The 17,241-nt window shown below is 34.0% G+C and overlaps 1 protein-coding gene across 1 annotated transcript in view; it reads left to right on the top strand.

Moving 5' to 3' along the window:
• Positions 1-17,241, top strand: part of CCDC178 (coiled-coil domain containing 178) — a 477,354-nt gene that overhangs the window by 88,474 nt on the left and 371,639 nt on the right. Inside the window, exons 7-8 of the mRNA XM_017507137.2 lie at positions 6,162-6,244; positions 8,719-8,919. Of these exons, the coding sequence (XP_017362626.1) occupies positions 6,162-6,244; positions 8,719-8,919 (284 nt within the window). The remainder of the gene's footprint in view (positions 1-6,161; positions 6,245-8,718; positions 8,920-17,241) is intronic.

The following is a 17,241-nucleotide window of genomic DNA, read 5'->3' as shown; positions in this document are numbered from 1 at the left end:
CCAAATATGCTAAAATTGGGAGAGTATTGTTTTTCTTGTTTCTTTCTTTTGTTGCCAGCCATCTAAGTGAATTCAGACAAAACACTAGCTCACCAATAACCTAAGGAAATAGATTTCAGTGATAACACATGACAAAGAATACAGGCATTATAAAAGAGTGTTTAGAAGACTTACTAAACAAACAGTAACCCACTACAGACAGTAAAAGGAAATCCAGTAGAGGGAATGGAACATAATCTGGTTTTAATTTCACATTAAAATATTCATTTTCCAAAAAATAAATATGAAGAATGAAAAGAAAAGAAAGTTTGGCTCATTCACAGTAAGAAAGGGTAAATTAACATAAATTATTCTCAAGGGAATGCAAAATTCAGACTTATTGGACAAAGGTCTTAAATCAATTGTCTTAAATATATTCAAAGAGATAAAGGAAACCATGAACAAATAACTAAAAGCAGAAAAGTGATGTTTCAACAAATATAATATATCAATAAGATAAATTATAAAAATTAACCAAATAAAAATTCTAGGCTGCACGTAGTAGCTCACACTTGTAATCCCAGCACTTTGGGAGGCTGAGGTGGGTGGATCACGAGGTCAGGGGTTCAAGACCAGCCTGGCCAATATAGTGAAAACCCATCTTTACTAAAAGCTATGTAAAAATTAGCTGAGCATGGTGGCATGCACCTGTAGTCCCAGCTATTCAGAAGGCTGAGGTAGTAGAATTGCTTAAACCCAGGACGTGGAGGTTGCAGAGAGCAAAGATGGTGCCACTGCACTCCAGTCTGGGTGACAGAGTTAGACTCTGTCTTTCAAAAAAATAAATAAATAAATAAATAAATTCTGGAGCTGAAAAATAAACTAACTGAAATTAAAACGTTCACTAGAAGTGTTCGGTAGCAGCTTTGAGCAGTCAGAATAATCAGTGCACTTGATGATGTAATAGAGATTATCTTGTCTAAGAAACAAGAAAGACAAGAGAACAAAGAAAAATGAAAAGTACATAATAAACCCAAGGGCTTAATAGCAGTTAATATTAAGCATAATAGCAGTCAAAAAGTATGATAAGAAAGGGAAAGCAGACAAAAAAGCTGTTTAAAGAAACACTGTTTGAAAAACTTCTAACTTGATGAAAAACTTAAATCCATGCATCTGTTAAACTCAATGAACTCCAAATAGAGTCAAGTCCAAAGATCCACACCTATATACATTTTAGTCAACTTGTCAAATGCCTGGGACAAAGAGGATCTTGAAAGCAGCACAAGATAAGCAACTTGTCATGTACCCGGGGCCCTCAGTAAGATTGACAGTGCACTTTTCATTAGGAACTATGGAAGTCAGAACACAGTGGGGTGACATATTCAAATGCCAGAGGGGGAAAAAAAACTGTCAATAAAGAATTCTAAATCCACCAAAAGTATCCTTCAAAAATAAAGGAGAAATTAAGACATTGTCAGTTAAACAAAAAGGGTATGTCACTAGCAGACTGGTTCTATAAGAAATTGTGTAAGTAGCCTTTTAGGCTGAAATGGAAGAACACTAGAGAGTAACTTGAAGCCATATGATAAAATAATAAAAAATAATAAAGGTAACTACAAAGGTAAATGTAAAATCCAGTATAATTGTATTTTTGTTTTGTAATTCCTATTCTTACTTATAATTAAATCCATGATTATAAACTTCTACTAATGAACATAAAATAGATAACTATGTAATTTGTGAAAATGACACTACAAGAGGAGGGGCAGAGATGTAAAGGAACAGAGTTCTTTTTATATAAACAGATAGATATACTATTAAAGCTAAATTGATTTTAATCCAATTTTTATAGAGTTAAGATATTAATTGAAATCCTCAGGTTAACCACTAAGACAGATTCTATTTTTAAAAATACAGGAAAACAAAGAAGAGGGAAACTAAACAATACACAGGAAAAAAATCAACTAGTTACAAAAGAAGGCAGTTATGGAGGAGTTGAGGAATAAGAAAATATAAAAATAATATAGAAAATGAATAGCAAAATGGCAAAAATAAACCCTTATCACAAATTACCTTATATGTAAATGGATTAAACTCTCCAATTGAAAGGTAGAGCATGGTAGAATGGATAAAAATAGATAATCCAACTATATTCTGAGTCTCATCTGAGATACAGATACATAAGTCGGTTAAAAGTAGAAAGATGAAAAGCCATATTCCATGCAAATAGTAAGAAAAAGAGAGCTGGGGTGACTATACCAATGTCACACAAAATAGGCTTTAATCAAGCTTGTTACAGAAGACAAAGAAGACTTGCTACTCTGATAAAAGTGTAGCAAGATATATTCCACCAAGAAGATATATAAACTATAAATATAACACACCTAACAATATAACCTCAAAACACGACATGTATACTAACAGAATAGAAGGGAAAAATAGTTCTACAATAAGACAGTGAGAATTTAATATCCCACTTTCAATAATGGATAAAAGCACTAAGCAGAGGATCAATAAATAGACTTGAATAACATGAACCAACTAGACCTAATCAGTTTATATAGCATGCTCCACTTAAAAACAGCAGAAAACACATTCTTCTCATGTGCACATTGAATATTCTTCAGGATAGATTATACATTATGACACAAAGTAAATCTCATTGAAACTAAAAAGGTCAAAATTCTACATGGTATCTTTTCTGACCCAATAGTGTGAAACTGGAAATCATTAACAGAAGAAAACCTGGAAATTTCCCATATATGTGGAAACTAAACAAATCATGTTTTACAAACCAATAGGTCAAAGCAGCAGTCACAGGAAAAATTAGAAAACACCTTGGTGACTGAAAACGGAAACACAATGTATTTAAACTTACAAAATGCAGCAAAAGTAGTACTCAGTGGCAAATTTACCACTATAAATGCTTACATTTAAAAAGATGATTTCAAATCCAGTAATGTAACTTTATACCTTAAGGAAGGAGAAGAAGAGGAGTATGCTAAACCCAAAGTTAGCAAAAGGAAGGAAATAAAGGTTAAAGTAGAAATAAATGAAACGGAATAGAAAAACAGTGCATAGAATCAATTAAAACAAAAGTTGTTTTTTTGAAAACAGCAACAGAATTCACAAACCTTTAGCTAAACTAACCAAAAATAAAAAGAAGACTCAATTACAAATTAACTAAAACAATATAAAACTGGGACATTACAACAGATTCTACAGAAATAAAAAGACTTATAAGAGGATTCTAGGAAAAAATGTATACCAACAAATTAAATAATGAAGATGAAAGGGACTAATTCCTAAAAACACATAAACTACTAAAACTGTTTCAGGAAGAAGTAGAAATCCTGAAGAGATCTATGACAAATAAAGTGATTTAATCAATAATCAAAAACTTGCCCAACAAAAAAAAATCTCAGGACCAGATGGCTTCACTGGTAAATTCTACCAAAACACTGAAAGAACATCAGTCCTTCTTAAACTCTTCCAAAAAAATAGAAGAGAGGGGAATAATTTCTAAGTCACCCTATGAGCCCAGCAATAACCTGATAATGAAACCAGACAAAGGCATCACAAGCAAACTATAGACTATACATGAATATACATGACAGGCCAGGCACAGTAGCTCACACCTGTAATCAAAGTACTTTGGGAGGCCAAGGCATAGTATCACTGGAGCCCAGAAGTTAGAAAGAAGCCTAGGCAATATAGTCAACTCCATTTCTACAAACAGGCAACAACAATGAAAAAATCAGCCAGGTGTGGTGGCACATGCCAGTAGTCTTACCTACTCCAGAGGCTGAGGTTGGAGCGTTGCTTGATCCCAGGAGGTCAAGTTTATGGTGAACTGGATTATGCCACTGTATGTCAGCCTGGGCAACAAAACAAAGCAAACAAACAAAAATCTATGACAAAATCCTCTGTAAAATCCTAGCAACCTGAGTTCAGCAATGCATTTAGTAGAATTATACATCATGACCAGTGAGATTTACCCTAGAAATGTAAGAGTGATTTAGCGTACAAAAATTAGTTAACATAATAACCCATATTAGTAAAATAAAAGGGAAAACCTATATGAACATCTCAGTTGGTGAGGAAAACATGTGACGAAAGCCCACACCTTTCATAAAACTAGATTGTAAGCAACCTATTAAACATAATAAAGAATATTTATGAAAAGCCCTTAGTTTACATTATACCTGATGGTGAAAAGTTTTCCTCTTAAGATCGGGAGCAAAACAAGGATCCCCACTCTTTCCACTTTTCTTCAGTCTTAGGATGCTTATATATTGCTGATGTGAATATAAAATGGTTTAGACACTGAGAAGCAGGTTGTTGGCTCCTCAAAACTAGAATTATCTGTCACTCAGCAATTTGACTGCAAGATATATATCCAAAAGAATTCAAAACATATTAAAAAAAAACCTCATTTACAAATGTGTATGACATCTATAGTCACAATAGCCAAAAGGTGGACACAATCCCCAAATCCCTCAATGGATTAATAATGTGTTGTATATACACAATGGAATATTATTCCACCATCAAAAGAAATAAATATCTTCTGCATACTGCAACATGAAGAAATCTTGAAACTATTATGCTAAGTTAAAGTCACAAAAGGTCACTTGTATGATTTCGAAATATTCATAAAAGTACATCCACAAAGAGAGCAGATTAGTCATTACTATGGAACAGTGGGTTGAAGAAAGGGGAGAGACTGCTTCATAAGTAGGGTATGTTCTTTTAGAGTGATGAAAATATATTGGAATTAGATGGGATGATAGTTGGACAATGTTGTGAATATATTAAATGCCACTGAAGTTTACAGTTTCAAACATTTAATATTATGTTATGAGACTTTTGCCTCAAAAAAAATAGCAAAATTAGCATAGAGGTTTACTGATCCAAGAATTAAGTGAACTTTGGAAGATAATACACAAAATAATCTAATTATGTATAATAATTTACTATATCATGTAAATGGCATTAAAAGCCAGAAGTGTAAGTATTATTTAATAGTTGATGCTGGAACAATTATTTTTCAATTTTTTAAAAGAAAACAAATGAAAAAAATACACTTTACAATAAAAATATTTTGAAATAAATATGAACACTAAAGGAAGAAAATATAATAAATGTATTTCTGACTTTGGAATAGACATACTTACCTAAATAAATTGTGGGACAATGACAAGAAAAATAATTTGTAGCTGTTATAAATATAAAATGATAGTAAAATATATTGAAAATAATTTCAGGTAACTAAAGCTGAATGTAAAATTCTGACTAATTTTATAAGAATTGAAATATCATTAGACTATTCTATGTGCTTTCTGAAGAATAAACAAATATAGATTATACTATTTTTATAATTTTTGGTATGCATACCATTTCTTAAATTAATTTAGAATACTTATTTAATAAAAATAATTTAATAAAAATTTCAAAAAGAAATTTTCTGCTTTGTTGATACCAATTTTCTTGTAAATTTCATTAGAGAAAAAACACTGTTTAAAAAATATAGTGAAGGCTAGTTTAGAATTCTAGAATCAGACCAGAGAAATACAGAGAAATAGTTTATTATTCAACATATAGAACTTTAGCTAGAAAGGAAGTAACATTTTAATTTATAGTCGCCTCCGAAGACACTACAGTTTAGTGTTATCCAGTAGAACTTTCTGTAATAATCAATGTTCTATATTTGTATTTTCCAATATATAGATTCTAGAAAGAAAATAACATTTGAATTTAGATATTTTTCTAAAAGTTTATTATCTGAAATAGTATTTTTACTCATTGTAATTTACATTGGTCCCCCAGAAACTACTGAACTGAAATTATAGAAATAGCTCATACAAATTATTCTCACAGAATACCCTTTGTCTTATAGAAGCACTCTCTAGGAAAGACCAATTTCTTAAAAAACAAATTGCAGCTTTAATATATTCTGAAGAAATTTTGGGTCATATGTAACTAATTTTAATTTACCGTTAAGCGTAAATCCCATCACCTATAAGAATTTTGCTATATTAGTCTCCTATCTAGTAAGATTATCTTGTATAGTAAGTTTCACCACAAATCTTTAAAATTCAAAGGAAGTGCATAATCTATAATTTGATTTACTAATTTTAAGTACTTCCTCCTTTACTGTTTGCTTCTTTTCCATTATGTAGGAGCAGAACTTCTTCCACAAAAGACCTGAAAGAAGATTGGAGTATAGCTATACCAGTAAAAGAGGCCAAACCAGAAGAAAGAGGTAAAGTTGTTCCTTCTACTTGAATAACTGTAATTATATTTAAAAGCTTATTGACTTCATTTAATATATTTCTAATTGTCACAATAATCATGTTTAAGAATTTTATAATTATTATGAGAGTCTAATAGACAAAATAGTTTTCTATACCATTTGATTAAGCATTCATTCAACATATATTTATTAGTGACTGTTATATACCAAATACTTGTTGAGGTGCTGAGTATATAATGATAGATGTCCACTTCTCAAGATGCTAATCATAGTTTAGTGTTGCCCAATAGAACTTTCTGTGATAATCAGTGTTCTATGTCTCTACTGTCCAACAGAGTAGCTACTAGCTACATACAGGTGTTGAACACTTGAAATGTGGCTAGTGAGACTGAGGAATTTAGTTTTTAAGTTTAATTTGAATTAAGTTACATATAAATGTCAGTGGTTGCATGTGGACGATGATTACCACATTGAACATTGCAGCTCCAGTATATATTTATGTTGTCATAAATATTCTTATCACAATTTATAAAATGTATAATATTTTATATACTGGTGTAAAATTTGTGTTAACACTATTTCAGTGTATTTAAATATATTATTGAGATTTTATGTAGCAGCTCCTCTTCTCTCACCATAAATAATTGCTAAATCCTTGAGTGAAGGCTAACTAATAAACTCATGACTTTTTAAAAGCAAGAATATTTGTTTTTCAAAGATTTTATTCCTAGCAAAGCTTTGTTTTTACTGTTTTCTTTTACATTATTTGTGCCTACAGTGAAGATGGAGATCTTAATCATTACTTACCAAATTTTCATGTTAACAAATGCTGAGAGAAAAAATAGATATATTAACAATTACAACTACTGTGCAATTAACTATAGTTATGTTTACTGTCAATATGTGCATTTGAGGTCTAAAACAGAACAATAGCAGGATGAGGAAGTTTTATTGTAATTAAGGGTTTATGCTAAAAAATTGCAGATAGTTGCTTAGAACAGTGATATGAAACCATAAAACTTAGATGGCACTCAAGAAAAAAAAATGAGATCTTATATACAATGAATTTGAGGCATCCCAAGTTACACATACAACATTTGTTTTAGAATTTATTATTTAGATAATATAAAAGCTTCTAGAAACGTAATGAACACCTTTGCTAAAACACATATATATTCAATCAGAAGTACTTTATAAGTGGTATTAACTTATGCATGAATTTCAGACTGAAATCTTGTTATTGTAATTGATTATAAAGTGAATCATAAATTGGCTAGAGAACATAGTGTTGAGTGAATATGTTCTCATTTTAAAAAAGACGATGTAAAGTATTCAAGATGTGGTAGAATTTGATAAAAGAAAACAAAGATTCAAAGACACCAAATAAAGGACCAGTTTATACAAAATTATTTTTATGCATTAAAATAGGGAAATACGTTTTATAAGAATGCTTCTGAGACAGAATGCTGGATTTCTTTGACAAGTACAATCAGTTAAAAATAGCAACTGTGTGACTGCTGAACTTGTACTTATAATCATCATTTAATACTCCCATCTAGCAGAAAATCATTGTCTTTATTGTCCAAAAGCAACACAAAAAAGAAATGTCTTAGTTTTCTTTCTTCCTGATGCAGTTTAGCTATTTTTCCTCTAGCCACAGTTCTTTGGTGGCCTTGTCTCTTAACACTTTGTATTTATGTGTTTATATAACACTTTGGCAAAAGTCAGTGTTTATAGGCATAAATGCTACAAGGATAGGACTCATGTCTGTCTTCTTTACTTTCTTATCTCCAGCAAAGACTGTGTGCATATTCCTTGGAACAGAATAGGCTCTGTACACATTTCTTTCATAAATGGTCAAATGAGTATCCACGGTAATAATTTTGTTAACAATAAGCCACATCATTCCAGAACTGTGAACCAGGAATCACAAATCTCTCTCATTAAAGGAATTAATTGAGAATTAATTTAGTATTACAAGGGGATAAATAGAGTTTCAAAATTCCAGTGAATTCCTGGGAAAGCTAAGTAGAGAAGTTCTTACTGGATGCGATTGAAGAATATGTCTTGTTTCTAGAAACCATCTATGATTATTCAGTATTTACTTGATGTAATCATTATGATATGTTTCCTTATAGAATAGGAGGAAATACAAACACAATTTTATAATAAAGCTCTATAGTACAGCTTACTAATAGCACATGTGTTTTTTCCTTCAGATAAAATGATATACCTGAAAATATTAGTTGAGATTTAGTTATTGTAATTATTGTATAAGGTGTTCATTAAAAATAGGTCTTAAAAGTTTATAATCAATCTTATGTTTGTATTATAATAAAACTGCCTTTAAAAAGCTAATTCATTTTTCTAACGTTCTCTTATTAAATATATATTGAAAAAATAATGCAACTAAGACCCATGTTCCCATCATCCAGCTTACTGATTGTTTGATAAACAAATGTGAATACATATTTCTGTTTAAGATGAGAAGTGTCCAGAGTTAAAGCAGAAAATGGAAACATTGCTGTCTGAGGCCATTCAACTTATTAAAAGTCTAGAAACTGACCGGGCAGAAGCTGAAGAAGCTTTAAAACGACAAAGATCAAGAAAGAACATGATTAACATGAAAATTGACTCTTGGTCAGTCTGGAAACTTCAAGAACTCCCATTGGCTGTGCAGAAAGGTAATAATAGGGATTTTTCATATTTCTTACTCTGTTGGAGAGGCACAGATAATTAATTACAGGTCTGTATATTTTTAAAAAATTTTTCCTAGTGCTGTGGCTCACGCCTGTAATCCCATACTTTGGGAGGCTGGGGCGGGTGGATCACTTGATCCCAGGAGTTCAAGACCAGCCTAAGAAACATGGCAAAACCATGTCTCTACAAAAAATACAAACACTAGCCAGGCATGGTGGTGCTTGCCTATAGTGTCAGCTACCTGGGAGGCTGAGGTGGGAGGATTGATTGAGCCCAGGAGATTGAGGCAACAGTGAGCCCTGGGTGACAGAGTGAGATCCAGTCTCAAAAATAAGTAAATAAATATTACCTGTTTAGAGTGACCATATTATTTTGCCTATAAACCAGCACTTTTGAAAGTTGCTATTGAAGATAATGCTGGGTTCACAGATGTAAACTGTGAGACTGCACTGGGCAAACCTGGACCTGATGTCCTTTGAGTTTGTTAGAAATCTAATGACATTTATGGTACCCACAGAGCATGCAAACATTTGGCATATTTCCTATAATGACTACAGTATTTGAATTTCTAGAAATTTAGGAATTTAAAGTGATTGCCAGTTGGTGTCATCAGCCACATTTTAAGTCTAGGAAAATTGAAAGAGTTTTAAGTGATATTTTAGGCACTAAATGTGTATGCTTTTGAGAATGTAATAGTAAATTTGTTTTGGCAACTTCTAGCAGGTATCAAAACCTAAAATGTTTCCAAGAATCATGCAAGTAACAAATGTTTAAGAAGGAAATTCTTTTAGCTCTCAGAGTGAGGGACCTATGGTGAAGGATTAAAGACTCTAAAGGTACTGGATTTTTTTTGTTCTGCAAACACTGTGCCTATGAAAACATGCCTGACTACCTAATTCTGTCTGAAACTGGAAGATTTTTACTCTCTCATGGGATAAAAATTTTAATTCAGGATGCATATGTTTTGTAAGAGATTTTTATTAATATTATGGTGCCCATATATGGTCTATCATTTAAACGAAGAAATATTTGAGAAAAAAGGACATTATTATCCAGACCAATAGCTGTTAATTCAAATTATATGTCATAGCATACTCATATTTAGACTTTTGTTATAATTTTATGCCTTCTAAAGCTGTAGTTACCAAAGTAGGGTGTATAAATTCCAGAGAGTTGCAAGAAAAGATTCGAACTTTTATTTTATATTTGCAAATTTTATCATTTTTGAAATTGTCTCTTTGAATAGAATTTATAGTGTTTATGCTCTACTAATATGATAGATTTTTTAAATTTATAAATGTGTGTGTGTGCGCGCACACACACACACTCACGCTTTAGAGGCAATAGGCTACAATAGGTTCAGAAAAGACACCCTGGGAAATTCTGGATCCCAGTAGATTCTTATTCTTGGCAGATTCTATTCACATCTACAGGAGTCATCTAAAATTTTCCTCATTGTTTGGGAGGTTCTTCATTAGTAGTAGTAGTAGAAAAAGTGTGGAGGGAAAGTTTTATTTAATTTTTGCTGTTCAATTTATGTATAATTTCATATACACTTTGTAATAGTGCTTAGATACTGTAGTTTTAGGAGTTTTAATTTAGGAGTTCTTGAAATAAATTTAAATTGAGATACGTGTGTGCACATAATAGATAATAAATGTGTTTTGAAGTATGGAATAAATACTTGTCATGGATGACAACTTATTATTGGATTGCCATTTAATCAATACAAGATCTGCTTAGAAAACAGGTTTATGTTCATCTGCTTTATTTTACAAAAGTAGCCACCATATGCAATGACATTTAAATTCATGATTGTTATGTGTTCTTTAAAGTTAACAACTTTCTCTTTGAAACATATTCCTTATAGGTAATGTGTTCTCAAGAATCTTTTGCCTTTATATTATTTATGTAGAATATAATCTCTAAATTTGATGAATTTGTTTACAAAGTATAGAGTCATATATGTTTATAGTCTTTAGATTCTCAAAGTATCTAACATTTAAGACAGGAAAAAATTTAATCATCTTAACAAACTTAATGTTAAGTATGATATTTGTTATAAATTTAGAAACTTTTCAAAAATTAAGAAAACTCACTTTTTTTCTAGATATTTTCTGGTTATTCTCCAGATTCATCTTCTCTCTCAACTCCCCAATCCCACTTATATCTTTTGTTTTGTAGCCCACAAGGCTGATTCATAGTGGACTGCATCAAAGATCTCATTTACATTCTATCTTCCTGTTGGGTTCAACCAATGAGAATCAGTGGCAAGAGACCATGGGGAGATAATGGAGATGGGTGAGGCAGGGGTATTTATAGCACTGACTGCCCCACTCTGCATCTGATAACTTTAAGCTGACTTCATGCCTTTCCTAAAAATGACAGCCCTTGGCATCCAACATGTAGCCAATTGTCTAGCAAATACTTTTTGTTTTCCCTATCAAAAACAGATAACTAGAAAAAGTTTACTATCATGAATTTGGCAGTATGTGATCCTACAAATTATAAAGTTGGGTATGCATAGCAGTGTTCCCTTGTGAAATAAAAGGCTACTTATACCCAAATATTATCTGAAGACACAAGTAAACTTGTGACTCAGACTCCTTTGGCATTCCCATCGTACCTGCTTCTATATATTCCCTGCCTTTCCCATAATCTACACTATGGCTTCATGGGTACTTTCCTATAACCATAGCAGACTGCATCAAAAATCTTGTTTGCATTCTAACTTCCTGTAGGTTGAACCAATGAGAATCAGTGGCAAGAGACCATGGGGAGATAATTGAGATGGGTGAGGCAGGGGTATTTATAGCACTGAGTGCCCCACTCTCCATTTGATGACTTTACACTGACTGTATGCCTCTCCTAAGAATGACCGCCCTTGGCATCCAGCATGTAACCAATTATCTAGAAATGCTTTTTGTTTTCCCTGTCAAAAAAGATAACTGGAAATAAGTTTATGAAACTTATTTTCATGAAAGAGGAAAAAAAATCACGGCCCTGGTTTCTGAATGAATTTAAATGGTATGTAAACATAATTTGGAGAATTGCTGCATTCCAGTCCCATGACGGGAAAAGTGAAAGCTAATTCACCCCAAAGGGTGAATAGAAACATAGGATGCTGCTTAAAGTGTCAGCTTGAAACTGGCATTCCAGTCCCATGATGGGAAGGGTAAAAGCTAATCACCTCAGTGGGCAGAAGTTTAAGTACTCTTTGAAGAAGGAGAAATGGCTCAAGGAACATATGGTAAGTGACAAAAGGGAAGGCAGAGTGTCAGGGACTTTGAAAATAAATGAATGTGAGATTGGAAAAAGGAAGTCTGGGAAGTTAAGAGATGACCTTCAGAAAGGACAGAGTATGAAGATAATTATGTCCCATATAAATGCTCACCAGACTGCCTCTGCTGTAGAGGAAGGTCTCAGTAATGAATGGAATGTTAAATCTTCCAATTTGTTTCAAATTGTTTTGTCTTGTTAATTATTTGGTTATTACTACAATCATGCTTTGTAACAACCACTTTGGAACTCAGTGGCTTACAACAATAAGCATTTTCTTCTTTGCTGTTGGGTTTGTGAGTTGGCTAGGGAGGCTTCTTCAGGCTGCAGATCCAGTGGCCCTGGCTTAAGGCTGTATGTTGGGTTCAGGTCAGCTTCATGTGTCTCTCATCCTCTTTGACTAGCAGCTTCCCAGGGTATGGGGTTCATATGGCAAATGGCAATATAAAAGGGTGAATAGAAACATAGGATGCTGCTCGAAGTGTTAGCTTGGAACTGGCATACCTTTACTTCTCACATGCATTGGGATATACAATTCAAGTTGAGATTTGGGTGGGTACACAGCCAAAGTAAGTACCACATCCAAACCAAGAATCTATATAAGAAATCATCTCTATCCCAAATGAGAGGGTAGTGAACTATATATCTGTCATATCCTTTTTCTTATAACTATTCCTGATATTGAATTCTTTCTATGGTTTCAACATATTTCATAGTAATCTCATCTTCAACTGTTAATTATATTTTGTAGAAGTACAATGAGCCTTTGATTACTTTTTGCCTCTACTAGAATCCTAGGAGTTTCACTGGTTCTAAATCAGTTATACTAATTTCTTAGCTGAATTTTTACCTCTAAATTTTCTTAAGTTTCAAGTTAGAGTGTTTTAGTTCCTTCAAGTCATTATTTTTCTACTCAGGGTGAGGATTTACTGAGATTTTTATCTATGCCAAGCTGTTTAAGCCCAAAGTTGTCAGCAAATTTTAACAGGTAAATTTAATTTATTTCCTAATTTTATGCCCAATTAGTTTGTTTTCATGCGGATGATAGAGACATACCTGAGACTGGAATGAAAAAGAGGTTTAATTGGACTTATATTTCCACATGGCAGGGGAGGGCTCAGACCCTGGGAGGCAAAAGGCACTTCTTACATGCTAGTAGTAAGAGGAAAATGTGGAAGAAGCAAAAGTGGAAACCCCTGATAAACCTATCTCATACCGATCTCATGAGACTTATTCACTAACATGAGAATAGCATAAGAAAGACTGGACCCCATGACTCGATTACTTCCCCCTGGGTCCCTTCCACAATATGTCAGAATTCTGGGAGATACAATTCAAGTTGAGATTTGGGTGGAGACACAGCCAAACCATATCATTCTGCCCCTGGCCCCTCCAAATCTCATGTCCTCACATTTCAAAACCAATTATGCATTCCCAACAATCCCCCAAAGACTTAACTTGTTTCAGCATTAACCCAAATGTCCATAGTCCCAAGCCTCATCTGAGACAAAGCAAGTTTTTTCTGTCTATGAGCCTGTAAAATCAAAAGTAAGCTACTTACTTCCTAGGTACAATGAAGGTACAGGTATTGTGTAAATATATCTGTTACAAATTTGAGAGATTTGCCAAAACAAAGGGGTTACAGGGCCCATGAAAGTCCGAAATCCAACAAGTTGTCAAATTTTTAGGACTCCAAAATGATTTCTTTTGACTCCCGTTCTCACATCCAGGTCACGCTGATGCAAGAGGTAGGTTCCCATGGTCTTGGGTGGCTCTGTCCCTGTGGCTATGCAGGGTACAGCTTCCCTTCTGACTGCTTTCATGGGCTAGTGTTGAGTGTCTGTGGCTTCTCCCGGCATACCTTGCAAACGTCAGTGGATCTACCATTCTGGGCTCTGGAGGATGATGGACCTCTTCTCACAGCTCCACTGGGCAGTTCCTCAGTAGGGACTCTACTGGGGGCTCCAACCCCACATTTCTCTTCCTCAGTGCCGTAGCAGAGGTTCTCTATGAGGGCTCCACTTTTGCAGCAAAGTTTTGCCTGGGCATCCAGGGGTTTTCATACAACTTCTGAAATCTAGGGGGTAGTTCTCAAACCTCATTTCTTGACATCTGTGCACCTGCTGGCTCAATACCATGTGGAAGCTGCTAAGACTTCAGGCTTCCACCATCTGAAGCCACAGCCTTAGCTCTACGTTGGCCCCTTTCTGGCTGGAGTGGCTGGGACACAGGGCACCAAGTCCCTAGGTTGCACACAGCATGGGGACCCTGGACCTGGCCCACGAAACTACTTTTTCTTCCTGTGCCTCCAGGGCTGTGATGGGAGGGGCTGCCATGAATGTCTCTGACATGGGTGGAAACATTTTTCCATGGTCTTGGGGGTTAACACTAGGCTTCTTGCTACTTATGCAAATTTCTGCTGTGATCTTGAATTTCTCCTCAAAAAATGGATTTTTCTTTTCTACTGATTGTCAAGCTGCAAATTTTCTGAACTTTTATGCTGTTTCCCTTTTAAAATGGATTGCTTTTGAAAGCACGCATGTCACCTCTTGAATGATTTGCTGCTTGGAAATTTCTTCTGCCAGATACCCTACATCATCTCTCTTAAGTTCAAAGTTCCATACATCTCCAGGGCAGGGGCAAAATGCCGCCAGTCTCTTTACTAAAACATAACAAAAGTCACCTTTGCTCAAGTTCCCAACATATTTCTTATCTCTGTCTGGTACCACCTCAGCCTGGACCTTATTGTTTGCATCACTATTAGCATTTTTGTCAAAGCCACTCAATAAGTCTGTAGGAGGTCCCAAACTTTCCCTCATTTTCCTGTCTTCTTCTGAGCTGTCCAAACTGTTAAATCTCTGCCTGTTACCCAGTTCCAAAGTTGATTCCACATTTTTGGATATCTTTTCAGCAACACCCACTCCTGGTACCAATTTACTGTATTAGTTCATTTTCATGCTGCTGATAAAGACATACCTGAGACTGGGGGAAAAAAAAGGTTTAATGGTGTTACAGTTCTACATGGCTGGAGAGGCCTCAGAATTATGGTGGGAGGCAAAAGTTACTACTTACATGATGGCAGCAAGAGAAAAATGAGGAAGAAGCAATAGCAGAAACAACACCTGATAAACCCATCAAATCCTGTGAGACTTATTAACTGTCATGAGAACAGTAAGGGAAAGGCCAGACCTCCAGATTCATTTACCTCCCCCTGGATCCCTCCCACAACATGTCAAAATTCTGGGAAATACAATTCAAGTTGAGATTTGGGTGGTGACACAGCCAAAACGTATCAAGGTCTCTTCCATTTTTTTGTTGCTTCTTGAGTCAATTTTAGTAATTTATATCTTCTGAAGAATTTGTCCACTTCATTGTAGTTATCTAGTTTGCTGGCCTAAATTTTTTCATGAAATTCTCTTATACTTAATTTCTGTAATAGTGGTAGTGATAGTATCTTTTTCCTTTCTATTTTTGGTAATTTGTGTGTTGTCTCTTTATTTCTTGATCATTGCAGCTAAAGAGTTGTCAATTTTGCTGATCTCTTTAAAAAGTCCACTTTTGCCTTTATTGATTTCTGTACTATGTTTCAGCTTTTATATCATTTATTTTTTCCTCTGATTTCCCCTGTCTTATTTGCTTTGGGAATAATTTAAACCTACTATATTTCTCTTTTTATAGATTAGAAGCTTTGATTATTTACTTGATGCCTTTCTTTCTGGAATTATCAGGTAAAAGCTGTAAATTTTCCTCTCAGAGCTTCATTAGTTGCATTTTATAAGTGTTCATATGTTGTGAGTTCATTTTTATTTAGTTCAAACATTTTTTGAAATATCTCTGATTTCGTATGAAACCTATTATTTAATTAGAAGTTGCAGGTTGATTTATATTTATTTTGAAATTTTCATAACTATTTCAGGTTTCTTTCTGTCATGTCTAATTTAATTGTGCTAAGAAATTTATTTTTATTTTTATTTATTAGGTTTTTGGGGAACAGGTGGTGCTTGGTTATATGAATAAGTTCGTTAGTGGTGATTTCTGAGATTTCAGTGCACTCATCACCTGAGCAATGTATACTCTGTGCAATATGTAGCCTTTTGCCACCCCACAACCTTGCCACCCTGCAACCTTTCCTCCAAGTTCCCAAAGTCCAGCGTATTATTCTTATGCCGTTGAGTCCTCATATCTTAGCTCCCACTTATGAGTGAGAGCATACAATGTTTGGTTTTCCATTCTTGGGTTACTTCACTTAGAATTGACTCATAGTCTCCAATTTCATCCAGGTTGCTGTGAATACCATTATTTTATTCCTTGTTATGGATAAGTAACATTCCATGGCATATGTATACCACATTTTCTTTATTCACTTGGTGATTGATGGGCATTGGGCTGGTTCCATATTTTTGCATTTTATAGCAAATTGTGCTACTGTAAACATGCATGTGCAAGTATCTTTTTTGTATACTTCTTTTCCTCTGGGTAGATACCTAGTAATGGAATTGCTGGATCAAATGGCAGATCTACTTTTAGTTCTTCAAGGAATCTCCGCACTGTTTTCCATAGTGGCTGGATTAGTTTACATTCCCACCAACAGTGTAAAAGTGTTACCTTTTCATTGCATTCATGCCAACATCTATATATTTTTTTCATTTGTTGACTATGGCCATACTTGCAGGAGTGAGGTGGTATCACATTGTGGCTTTTATTTGCATTTCCCTGATAATTAGTGATGTTGAACATTTTTCCATATGCTTATTGGCCATTTGTATATCTTTTTTTGAGAATTGTCTACGCATGTCCTTAGTGCATTTGTTGATGGATTTTTTTTTTTTCCTGGCTGATTTGTTTGAGTTCTTTGTAGATTTGGGATATTAGTCCTTTGTTGGATGTACAGTTTGTGAAAGTTTTCTTTCTGTCTGTGGGCGGTCTGTTAACTTGGCTGATTATTTCTTTTCCTGAGCAGAAGCTTTTTAGTTTAATTAAGTCCCATCTATTTAAATTTATTTTTGCTGAATTTGCTTTTGGGTTCT

Source organism: Cebus imitator, unplaced genomic scaffold, assembly GCF_001604975.1.
Source record: "Cebus imitator isolate Cc_AM_T3 unplaced genomic scaffold, Cebus_imitator-1.0 Scaffold369, whole genome shotgun sequence".
NCBI classification, from domain to species: domain Eukaryota; kingdom Metazoa; phylum Chordata; class Mammalia; order Primates; family Cebidae; genus Cebus; species Cebus imitator.
Note: the sequence above shows the minus strand (reverse complement) of the source record. Positions and strands in the feature narration are given on the sequence as shown.